Below are 10,982 nucleotides of genomic sequence, written 5' to 3' on the forward strand. Positions count from 1 at the left end.
TTAGTGACAAAGCAAACTGTAGTTATTGCATTACTTTTGTGTTTTAGTGTCATCATTTTCATTATAGAGCCTGTTTGTAAAACTCTTAACAGGGAGACAATAAGTATAAGAATCATTTTTAAAGCTAAAATTCTTAAAAAAGAGAAAAAAACTACCACTATTTTGTAAATAAAAAGATAAATTTTTAAGTTGTTGTTCACCACAGTTATTTTTACTGCTGCACAACTATTTGGTCTAGTTTGATCAGCAGCTTCTAGAAACTTGTGTTCGCAAACTTTGAATGGATATCTGTGTAACTGACATTACTGACAACAAAAGCGTAACCACTTTGGTGCAAAACTAAAGCGTAACCATGTTGGTGCAAAACAAGAACGTGACCACTTTGGTGCAAAACTAAAGCGCAACCATGTTGGTGTAAAACAAGAGCGTGACCACTTTGGTGCAAAACAAGAGCCTGACCGCTTTGGTGCAAAACAAGAGCCTGACCACTTTGGTGCAAAACAAGAGCCTGACCACTTTGGTGCAAAACAAGAGTGTGACCACTTTGGTGCAAAACAAGAGTGTAACTATGTTGGTGCAAAACAAAAGTGTAACTATTTTGGTGCAAAACAAGCGCATAAACCAAGTTGGTGCAAAAACTAAAGCATGACCACTTTGGTACAAAACTAAAGCGTAACCACTTTGGTGCAAAACGAGAGCGTGACCATTTTGGTGCAAAACTAAAGCGTAACCATGTTGGTGCAAAACAAGAGTGTGACCACTTTGGTGCAAAACAAGAGCGTGACCTTGTTGGTGCAAAACAAGCACATAACCAAGTTGGTGCAAAACTAAAGCATAACCACGTTGATGCAAAACAAGCGCATAACCAAGTTGGTGCAAAACTAAAGCATAACCACGTTGGTGCAAAACTAAAGCGTAACCAAGTTTGTACAAAACAAGTGCATAACCAAGTTGGTGCAAAACTAAAGCATAACCAAGAAGGTGCAAAACAAGCGCATAACCAAGTTGGTGCAAAACTAAAGCATAACCAAGTTGGCGCAAAACCAAGCTGGTGCAAAACTAAAGCATAACCACAATTGTGCAAAACAAGAGTGTAACAAGTATGTTTAAGAAAAGAACATAACCATATTTTTTTGAAAACAAGAGCTTAACTACTTTGGTGCAAAACGAGCATTACCACAATGGTGTGTAACAACCTTCATTTGGCTCCTCCAACTGGACAAATGGACATTTTTAGCTCCACTATTGTTAATTATTAGTGAAATGACAAAGTTGAGCCTTTGAGTTGATCTCCAGTGTTGTTATTGTTATTTGTAAAATATGGACAATATAGGACAGTCTTAATAAATCTGTGAGTGAGACTTTTTAATGAAAAGATAACAGCTTTTTGTTATATCCAAATTTCTAAATAAAAGACTTTCATAACGTTTTAACTGTGATGAGTCACATTTCAGGAACTTGAGTTATACCTGATCTATGCAAAGAATTGTCAACTAATTTTAATAGACACTTTATAATTTGTAAGAATGATTTTGTATCTGTTATCATTTTTTACCAGGGCTGATGTATTGATAACTTTATTACCAGGGCAGATGCAAATAATGGATGTCTGACTGTCAGTTTCTATATTTGAATTGCGTCTCTTTCAACAGTTATTCATTTTAAAGTATTTAATTTCACTCCACATAAAGACAATTCAGAACACAAGAGATATTTCAAAATATGATTTTTATTCTTTATCCATAGTTTTAGTGACATACAGAACATCAGCACATGTCCATGATGCGTCGGATGGAGCTGATGGATGACATATTGCTCATGCTCATGTCTCGCAGGTTCCTGTACTCTCCAGGCCTCACGTACATCATGCGGCCTCTGAAGCCGGGCTGCTCGAACATCAGCCAGTGTCCGTCCATCACGTTACAGGACTGACAGTCAGACATCAGGTAACGATCCTGTAGAGACTCGCAGTCGTCCATCAGCTCCTGCATCTTTCCTCCGAAGTTCTCCCTCTCATAGATTCTCATCCTGAACTGTCCCCTGTGCTGCAGGAGGAACACAAGACATGATATCAGCCCATCAATTTCTAGACCTTTATGTTCTGGAGCCTTTTCTGGATGTTCACCAGGTTGTTGTCTTTGGACTTTAGAAAAGAGAGTCCCGAGTTTGACGACATTAAGCCACTTACTTCCTAGCGACATCCCTCACAGAGAATTAAATTATGACCATCAACCAAACTCTCTTACCATGGGGATCATGCGACAGGAACGGATGTTTTCCATCATGGAAGTTCCCATCATGCCCATCATGCTCCCCATGCGCTGCAGGTCAGAGTACTCGCCCCTCCTCAGGAACACCTGGTTTCCCATGAAGTTTTGGCGGTCGTACACCACGAAGCAGCCATTGTCCACCCTGCAGGAGTTGCAGCGGTTCAGGTGCATGTGGATGTCGGAGCAGTCGCTGCTGCACTCATAGGAGCGACCCTGAAAGTTCCTGTCCTCGTAGAGAATAATCTGCAGAAAAAAATGAAGGTTATGACGGCTGGAAGACAGTTCAGAATCATTTTATTTCTGACCCAATGTAGAACAATGTCCACACAGTATCTGTAACCATTAATCAGTGTTATACTTCTACAACATGAGACAAACACATGTTCACCGTACTCGACCCATGATGATGCTTCTGGTTGTTGCACATGCTGCCAGCGCAGGTTCCGCTTTTATATGGACCGTGGGCCGCAGACCACCTGTCACACCTTTGTTTGAAACATCATGACTCATCACCAGCTTCATGTGGGCCCGCATTCATTTTACAGCACACCTGAATACGTATTATTGTATGGTGAATGTAGGTAATGGAGGTCATGAAAGGTCAAAATTTTAAATACATTTAAATTTTCACTTTTGTAAACCTACAGGACCAGCATGTGTTTTTGAATCTGTCGTGTATCTTCTTCTCTATTACTGAACTTTGTTTCCAGAAAGTTTGACTTCATCTTCACATCTTATTTGAACTCTTTGGAGAATTTTACAGAAAAGTTATGAATCAAACAGATGATGGAGCTAACATTAAACCCATATATTCAGCCAACAATAACTACAGCAGATTCCAACATACAGTGAGGTCTGCTATCCTATAGAGCTGCCCGCTGCCACAATATAGAGTGATGACTCAAAGGTTTCAGCACAAGCCATGTGGAAATACTACGGCTGTGTAATGTATAAAAAGGGAAAAGGGTCGATGTAGAAGCTGTACATCTGAGATTAGCTCCCAAATATCATGACCATGGGGAGGGTAAGTGCAATTTACAAATCAACTGATGGACAAAGATTAATAAGATTAAAAAGGGCCAAATGTCAAAAAGAGTCCAAATAACTCTTTAAATGTTTTTTGCAGATTATTTTCTACGAGGACCGCAACTTTCAGGGTCGCTCCTACGAGACCAGCAGCGACTGTCCCGAGCTCACCTCGTACCTGAGCAGGTGTAACTCCTGTCGTGTGGAGAGCGGCCTCTTCATGGTCTACGAGAAGCCGAACTTCATGGGTCACCAGATGCTGGTGAGGAGGGGCGAGTACCCCGACAACCAGCGGCTGATGGGCATGAGTATGAGTGACTGCATCCGGTCAAGCCGCATGATTCCCACGGTACGTATGCCGCACCACGAACCAGGGATTTGATTAGATACACCAGTAATTGTATTATATCACATTAGATACACTCAAGATTAGACTGTTACACTAGATACTACATACGATTACATTGTATAAATAAGAGATTCGATTATATTAGATTAGATACAGAGATTGGAAAGTTACACTACATATTAGATTAGATTATTTTAGCTACACATTCCTAAGAGTAGTGCTGGATGCCAGGCTGATGCCATCTAGGGCCGCTATATCGTTAGAGAAAGAGTCTCTAAGGTGTTTGGGGCCGAGCACAATAACTTCAGTTTTGTCTGAGTTAAGAAGCAGAAAGTTTCTAGTTATCCAGATCTTTATGTCCTTAAGGCATGCTTCTAGTTTAGATAGCTGATTGGTTTCGTCTGGCTTCATTGATAAGTATAATTGAGTATCATCTGCGTAACAATGAAAGTTAATGGAGTGTTTCCTCATGATATTACCCAGAGGAAGCATATATAAGGTAAAAAGAATCGGCCCGAGCACAGAACCTTGTGGAACTCCAGGACTAACTTTGGCGTGCATAGAGGACACATCATGAACATTGACAAACTGAGATCGATCTGATAAATAAGATTTAAACCAACTTACCAACCAAGTCCTGAAATGGACTGTTGTTGTGAAGAAAGCCACACAACTGATTAGCGCCTACTTATTCGAGGATCTTTGTGATAAAAGGAAGGTTAGATATAGGTCTACAGTTAGCTAAGGTGCCTGAATCAAGAGTAGGCTTTTTTAAGACGAGGCTTACAGCTAGTTTAAAAGAACCAGTCCATAAAGACATATTGATCATATCTAGTAAAGAAGTGCAAATTGAGGGAAAGACTTCCTAAAGCAGCTTGGTTGAAATCGTGGCTCAAAGACAGGTTGATGGAATTTAGCTCAGGACGATCAGTTGGAGAAAAAAAGTCGAGGTAAACATCAGGTTTTTGAGCAGTTTCCAAAGATACATCTGCACTGGTTAACGGCAGGAGGTTACACATTCTGTCTCTGATCTTTTTGTCTTTAAAGAAGCTCATGAAATCATCACTGCTCAGGGCTATAGGAATACATGGCTCAATGGAGCTGTGACTCTCTGTCAGCCTGGCTACAGTGCCGGAAAGTTACCTGGGATTGTTTTTATTTTCTTCTTCCTATAAGGGAGGAGTAGTAGACACCTCGAGCATGCCGTAGGTCCTTCCTGTATTTATTTAGACTCTTTCCGGACTAAACCAGATTCTTCCATGTAGGTGGAGCGCCACAGTCTCTCAAGTTTTCCAGTGGTTTCAGTTCGTTTTGATTTAGCATGTAGCTAACCTCTGTTTAGACAGTGACACCAGTTTTTCTGCTCTGACAGAAATGGATAAAGTCCTGGGAATCTTTGAGTTTAGACGTTTTCCAGTGTTCAGATTTCATTCACCAGCCTTCAGTTCCTTATTTCTCTGCTGGCTCTTCCTTCACTTCTCTTATTATAACTGGTTCAAACTAAAGCTCAATGTCTCTAACGTGTCTCTAATGTTTACTCCTCCTCAGCACCGTGGGCCCTTCAAGATGAGGATCTACGAGAGGGAGAACTTCGGAGGCCAGATGCACGAGCTGGTGGACGACTGCGACAGCATGATGGATCGCTTCCGCATGTCTGACTGTCAGTCCTGTAACGTGATGGAAGGACACTGGCTGATGTTTGAGCAGCCCGGTTTTAGAGGCCGGATGTTGTACCTGAGACCAGGAGAGTACAGGAACCTGCAGGAGATGGGGATGAACAACATGTCGAGGTTCAGCTCCATCAGACGCATCATGGACTCGTGTTAACTGACGCTACATTATTAATGTACAGGTGGAAAAATAAAGCAGATATCCACTGATCCTGACTCCTGTCTGTTCTTCTGCAACCTTTATCCAAAGTGAACAGCGACCCCTGCTGGTTGGCTGTTAAATTTCACCTCTGCATGTTCTGAAAATCAGAGTTCAGCAATCAATCAGTGAATGTTATTTCCTGTTAAAGGTAACTTATTCTTTCATGATAAAACAGCTGCTTCACGGAGATTCTTCCCTGCTGGTGTGTTTTAAACTTTCTGACGTTCAGTTTGTGAGACTGAAGTTTTAAAAACAACAGAAAAAACACAAAAAAAGTCAACAGGAAGGTGAAAAGATCATTTTCTGTATGAATCTGTAAAAACAGTCCAAACTCGAATCCCCTGTGTGACTGTGAGCGTCTCTCTTCCAGCAGGTGTTTGATTCACTCATCGTCGCACTGAACAAAAGCGAATCAAACGGCTCTCAGACATTCTGCTGATATGTAAATCTGCCTCATCTGACTATCAAAGCCTTTCTGACTCTGCACATTTTATTTATCGATAAATACTTTGATGGAGCGGCAGCACAGAGGAGGTCTGCACAGCGTCAGGATGGGGAAGGTGAGATGAGGCCTGCTACACCAGCCGCCAAGTTTTATACACTCAATTAATGCTCACATTATATACACAAATACTCATACATTATATATATAATATTGGAGTTGTTTTGCTGCCTCAGATCACTTTCTACGAGGAGAAGAAGTTTCAAGGTCGCTGCTACAACTGCAGCAGCGACTGTGCCGACCTGCACTCGTACTTCAGCCGCTGCAACTCCATCCGGGTGGAGAGCGGCGTGTGGGTCGTCTACGAGAGGCCCAACTACAAAGGCTTCCAGTACGTCCTGTGTCCGGGAGAGTACAGCGACAACCAGCAGTGGATGGCCTTCAGCGACAGCATCAAGTCCTGCCGTGCTGTCAAGAATGTAAGAGTCAAAGGATTCAGGAAGTTTGTTAATGTCTGTTAAGTTTGTTAAGAGCCGCTTACTGCGATACGTTTCTTTAACTGTAGGTTAGCAGCAGTTTGTGGAGGTTATATATATATATATAAATACAGTATCATATATATTTGAATATTTTTAACCCTTTCTGTTATTAAGGTGTACGGCAGCTCGTGGAGGCTGAGGCTGTACGAGCGGCCAGACTTCGGCGGTCAGATGGTGGAGTGCTCTGACGACTGTCCCTCGGTGTTCGACACCTACAAGCTGCGTGAGGCGTACTCCTGCGTGGTGACCGATGGAGCCTGGGTGTTCTTCGACCTCCCGAACTACAGGGGGCATCAGTTCCTCCTGGAGCGGGGAGAGTACCGGCAGCACGGGGACTGGGGGGCGTCTTCGCCCGGGGTCGGGTCTTTCCGCAGGATCACAGAGTTTTAAATCCGACGCCGTGATTCCAAATGTTTTACTGATTCCACTGAAACTACAGTGTCAATAAAGAGAAGCAAACTGTGACTCTTCTTCTGGGTTTTCTCTAAATGCATCTCATAGATCATCATTCCATATATATACAGATTTGTTCCATTTTTAAGAATAAGTTTGACCAATCACTCCACACTTAAATCACTGACGGTTCCTGTTGTGCTGAGAAAGAACCATGTCTAAAGACAGAGCTAATAAAGTTCCTCTAAAGTTCTAATAGCTACAAATGTTCTCAGTTCTTACACATGAAAAAGGGGCGGAGTCTTCCAACTGTTCAAAAAAAACACGTTAAAAGTTCTAAAAACTATAAAAAGAAAATAGAGATGGAAAATGTTTACTGAGGTAATAAATCAAGAGAGAAGTAGGCTCGTTTTCTCATAGACTTCTATAGAATCACACTTACAATCAGTGGAGTCGCCATTGGACATTGGAGAGAATGCAGTTTTAACGTGCTTCTGTATTGACCTTTAAAACAAAGAGGTTTTGACCACTTCTTTTGCATGCCTTTGTGTTGTTCAGAGAAACACTCTTCAGAACAGTGTGAATAAAAATCGGATAATTTAATCCACACAAAGAGAACTACAAACGTTACAGACTGACGATGCTTTAATGTTTCACTTTGAGAGTCATATGAAGGTTTGTTTCACATATATAAAACACAAAGGTAATGTAATTAAACACAACGACTGATGTGTGTATTTAAATGAAATGTGCTTCTTTGAAAGTCTTTGACATTTTGCCAGATTCTCTTCAAGGACAAAGAAAGTTCCGGAGTCAACAAAGACTCCAGCACATGTGCTTCTCCATGAGAGCAGAGAGAACTCTGGGTAATCGAGTAGAGATGTGGTGAGTTTGGTTCTCTGAGAGAGAATCAGACTTTTAGACTGTGTGTTTATGATGAACAGAAGAAAAAGAGATAAACTTATTCAGTATTTTTTATGGTTGTGTCTAACAGCTACATGTCTGAGTATGTTTAAAATTCACTCACAGATAATTTTGTGTCGTAATCTAATTCTCACTTACGAGCTTCTTCAGCTCTATCTCATGGTCTTCATCTTAAAGAGTTCTCAGCGATGCTGGAGGTCGCCGTGACGTTTGTATGAACACATGATGAGAGCTGCTGAGTTGAAAGCTCTGGACGAGACGGTCAGAGGACCTTGAGTTAAGGTTTTTGTGCTCGAATATGTTTGATGTTAAAGATCAGATCAGAGAAGATATAATAAAAACATGAGCGCCTCCTGGTGGTGAAACAGCAGCGTTACAGTATATTTAATAAAGATTTAAAAGCAAAGGTAAAACCAAAAGTAGTAGAAACTGTATTTATATATATTTATTAATGTTCAAATTAACTTTTAATCTAAAATGAATTAAAATAAAAACACCAAAAATGTTTTTGTTTGTTCGTTTGTTTTGTTTTTTAAAGAAATAAAAATAAATTAAAATTGTTTATAAATGTTTTAAACAAAAATCCGTGTACCTATAGGTTGCGACATTTCGACCCTATTGTGGGTCTTCTTCAGGCCAAGGCACACACTGAAAAAATGAAAGGTAGCTGGCTGTAGACTGTCTACGTAGAGAGATGTTGTCTCGTTGATGGTCTGAGCAAAAGTGAGCTCTGTTCTGAGCTTGGTTGCTTTTATACCCTGCAAGTGTTGCAATGAATTGTGTCCATGTTTACTTTGTATGTTCGTCTTAACCCTATAATTCCCTTTCTCAATGCATTAGTATTGATGTTAATATTATATAAGGATTTTTTAACTTATATTTATTTATTTATGAATTTTAAACAACTGAATTATTTATTTGATGTACTTTTTTAATGATTCAATTTTAACCTCGCATGAATTATTATATAGAATTGTATGTTATAAAATGTGGGGGGGAGGATTAGCCAGAAAGGATGAGGACAGGGAAATGGTCTGTGGCCATCACCTGCAGAACCATTCCTTTATAGGGGTTGTCTTGCTAATTGCCTCTCATGTCCACCTGTTGGATGTTCCATTTGCACAACAGCAGGTGAAATTGATTCACAATCAGTGTTGCTTCCTAACTGGACAGGTTGATATCCCAGAAGTGTGATTGACTTGGAGTTACATTGTAATGTTTATGTGCTTCCCAACAAGCCATCAGCATTAATTCAAAATCTTTCGAAGTGGTTGTCAGGGACATTTAGAAAGATCTTTCTGGCAGCCTCAATAGAGTGCAGACTGCAGTGTCAGAGGAAGTCCACACAGGGGCGCTGCTCCACCTTTATTCACAACAGCTGAAAGTAAATAGCTCTATTTTAGTAGGTTAAGTAGACGATCTGATATCAAATTATCAATGCAGTGTGTATTTTAAGACATTCCTTACTATATTTGTCTGTTCAGAGGCCCACAGCATTCATTGTACATATTTATAAATAAAGATTCTATCACTACATCTTGCTCTCATGAAAATGTGAATGTTATACATATAAAAAATATATATTTGGCCTTTAAAACCTTTAAATTGTTGTTAGAATTAATTATTTCAGTGTAATTGACCTTTAAACTTTAATATCATTAGTATTTGGCTGGAATAAAACTATAAATTGTTGTTAGAATTTAGACATTTGGTGTAATAAACCTTTAAAACTATGAAGTTGTTTGACAAAAAGTGGTGGAACACTGCCGTACAACAATGATGCCCATAGATATTAATACACTGTCCAGTGTGATAAATGAAAACAAGACATGCTTGGTCACTAAGATCACTGTATACTAAAAACTCAATGGGATATAGGAAGTCTAACTGCAGATTTAGTGTCTCTGTACATCCCTACATGATGCTGTCGCGCTGTGTTGTGGGTGGAATATAATCACTGGCATAATGTTCCTGTTGCTCCTCGATAAGAATTATTTCATGTATTTAATGTGTTTTTTAGTTTTCACCAGTGTACACCGTCTCTAAAGTATTTCAAAATGTGTTAATGTGTATTACAATATGACAAAACAAAAAGATGGCATAGTAGCGTATTTACCACCTTATCCAGCATGTAGGTCTACTAGTTGAGGTACATACAAAACACCTTGATAAAAATGTTTGTTTCCTCACTCGCTCAAGGTAATCAGTAGTTTTATATCAGCACAAAACAAAATGTTACACAGCGTCGACATAGGTGAGTGATGGGGCACAGGATGGTAGCCATGTTTGGGAGTTGTTGGTGTAGGGGATAAACTGATGGATTATGTAGATAGATCGATGCAGTTTATTTTTGCTTTCGTGAGATCGAATCCAGTATGACACGAACTATAAATAACTTTCATATATATATATTTTTTCATTGGTGGATTCGATTCACTGCTTACTAATACAATCATTTTTGCAGCAAGAAATGTAACCTGAAAATTGTTAATATAAAATGTTTTGATTGTCTTTTTAACATTGCATCTCAATTCAGATGAAACTGTTTTCCTTCCATTTTTGAATTTCTTTACTTTGCTATACTATGAGAGAACTTCAAATGTAGATATGTCGATTTTAACTGTGCTATCCTTTCGAAAATAGTCTCCATAAAAAACATTGCTTGGACTTACATGTTGCTCAAATTCAGTCCAACTTGTAAAATCCGTAATGAAATTTATGTCACTCTATATACACAAGTAAAGCAATATTATTCACGACTTAACCCTTCTTGTGATATTTAAGGCAGAAGAGGCACAAAGATAATATCCAAACTTACTCATGTTAAGGCTCTTTGCATCACAACAAAAAATACTTGCCATAGGATTTTCATGCTTTTTCTTTTTTTTCAGGATGGTCAGGTGTGGTGAACATTTGAAACGGACAAGGCTGATTTCTTGCTGTGTGTTGACGCACGAATTAGGCCTGCTGAATCATAACTACTCCTGTTTGCACATTGGGTTTATGGTGAGTGCTTTAAAAACAGAAAGAATAAAATAATTTAACGTACATTTACTGGGCACAAGCTTGACAATAAAGTGACATGCAAAAAGAAAAATGTTAAATAATGTTATAAATGTTATACATACATATAATAGCATAATAGCTACAGTCTTCAGTATTCCTGT

General features: G+C 39.4%; 3 protein-coding genes across 3 annotated transcripts; 2 read left to right on the forward strand and 1 right to left on the reverse strand.

Moving 5' to 3' along the window:
* Positions 1–1,766: 1,766 nt before the first annotated feature.
* LOC138603634 (gamma-crystallin M3-like) lies at positions 1,767–8,067 on the reverse strand. The gene is made up of 4 exons (XM_069675508.1): positions 8,036–8,067; positions 2,664–2,682; positions 2,247–2,513; positions 1,767–2,045 (listed from the first exon to the last, which is right to left on the reverse strand). The coding sequence occupies exons 2-4, from the start codon at positions 2,670–2,672 to the stop codon at positions 1,767–1,769; spliced, it is 555 nt and encodes a 184-aa protein (XP_069531609.1). The 5' UTR covers positions 2,673–2,682; positions 8,036–8,067.
* On the forward strand, positions 3,280–5,472 carry LOC138603631 (gamma-crystallin M3-like). The gene is made up of 3 exons (XM_069675503.1): positions 3,280–3,294; positions 3,397–3,645; positions 5,194–5,472. Exons 1-3 carry the CDS (start codon positions 3,280–3,282, stop codon positions 5,470–5,472), a joined length of 543 nt encoding a protein of 180 aa, XP_069531604.1.
* Positions 6,030–6,888, forward strand: LOC138603785 (gamma-crystallin M2-like). The gene is made up of 3 exons (XM_069675695.1): positions 6,030–6,051; positions 6,179–6,438; positions 6,613–6,888. The coding sequence occupies exons 1-3, from the start codon at positions 6,030–6,032 to the stop codon at positions 6,886–6,888; spliced, it is 558 nt and encodes a 185-aa protein (XP_069531796.1).
* Positions 8,068–10,982: the final 2,915 nt, after the last annotated feature.

Source organism: Semicossyphus pulcher, unplaced genomic scaffold (assembly GCF_022749685.1).
Source record: "Semicossyphus pulcher isolate SPU_LCO1_2020_fin unplaced genomic scaffold, fSemPul1.0.p SCAF_24, whole genome shotgun sequence".
In the NCBI taxonomy this organism is placed as follows: domain Eukaryota; kingdom Metazoa; phylum Chordata; class Actinopteri; order Labriformes; family Labridae; genus Semicossyphus; species Semicossyphus pulcher.

Bases quoted from the DNA above. Each gene is read 5' to 3' on its own strand.
- LOC138603634 (XM_069675508.1), bottom strand. The intron at 2,046-2,246 runs GTAAGAGAGTTT...TTCCTCCTGCAG, and splicing joins CCTGTCGCATGATCCCCATG to CACAGGGGACAGTTCAGGAT.
- LOC138603631 (XM_069675503.1), top strand. The intron at 3,646-5,193 runs GTACGTATGCCG...ACTCCTCCTCAG, and splicing joins CAAGCCGCATGATTCCCACG to CACCGTGGGCCCTTCAAGAT.
- LOC138603785 (XM_069675695.1), top strand. From the start codon at position 6,030: ATGGAGCGGCAGCACAGAGGAG. The intron at 6,052-6,178 runs GTCTGCACAGCG...ATAATATTGGAG, and splicing joins GGAGCGGCAGCACAGAGGAG to TTGTTTTGCTGCCTCAGATC. The intron at 6,439-6,612 runs GTAAGAGTCAAA...TCTGTTATTAAG, and splicing joins CCTGCCGTGCTGTCAAGAAT to GTGTACGGCAGCTCGTGGAG.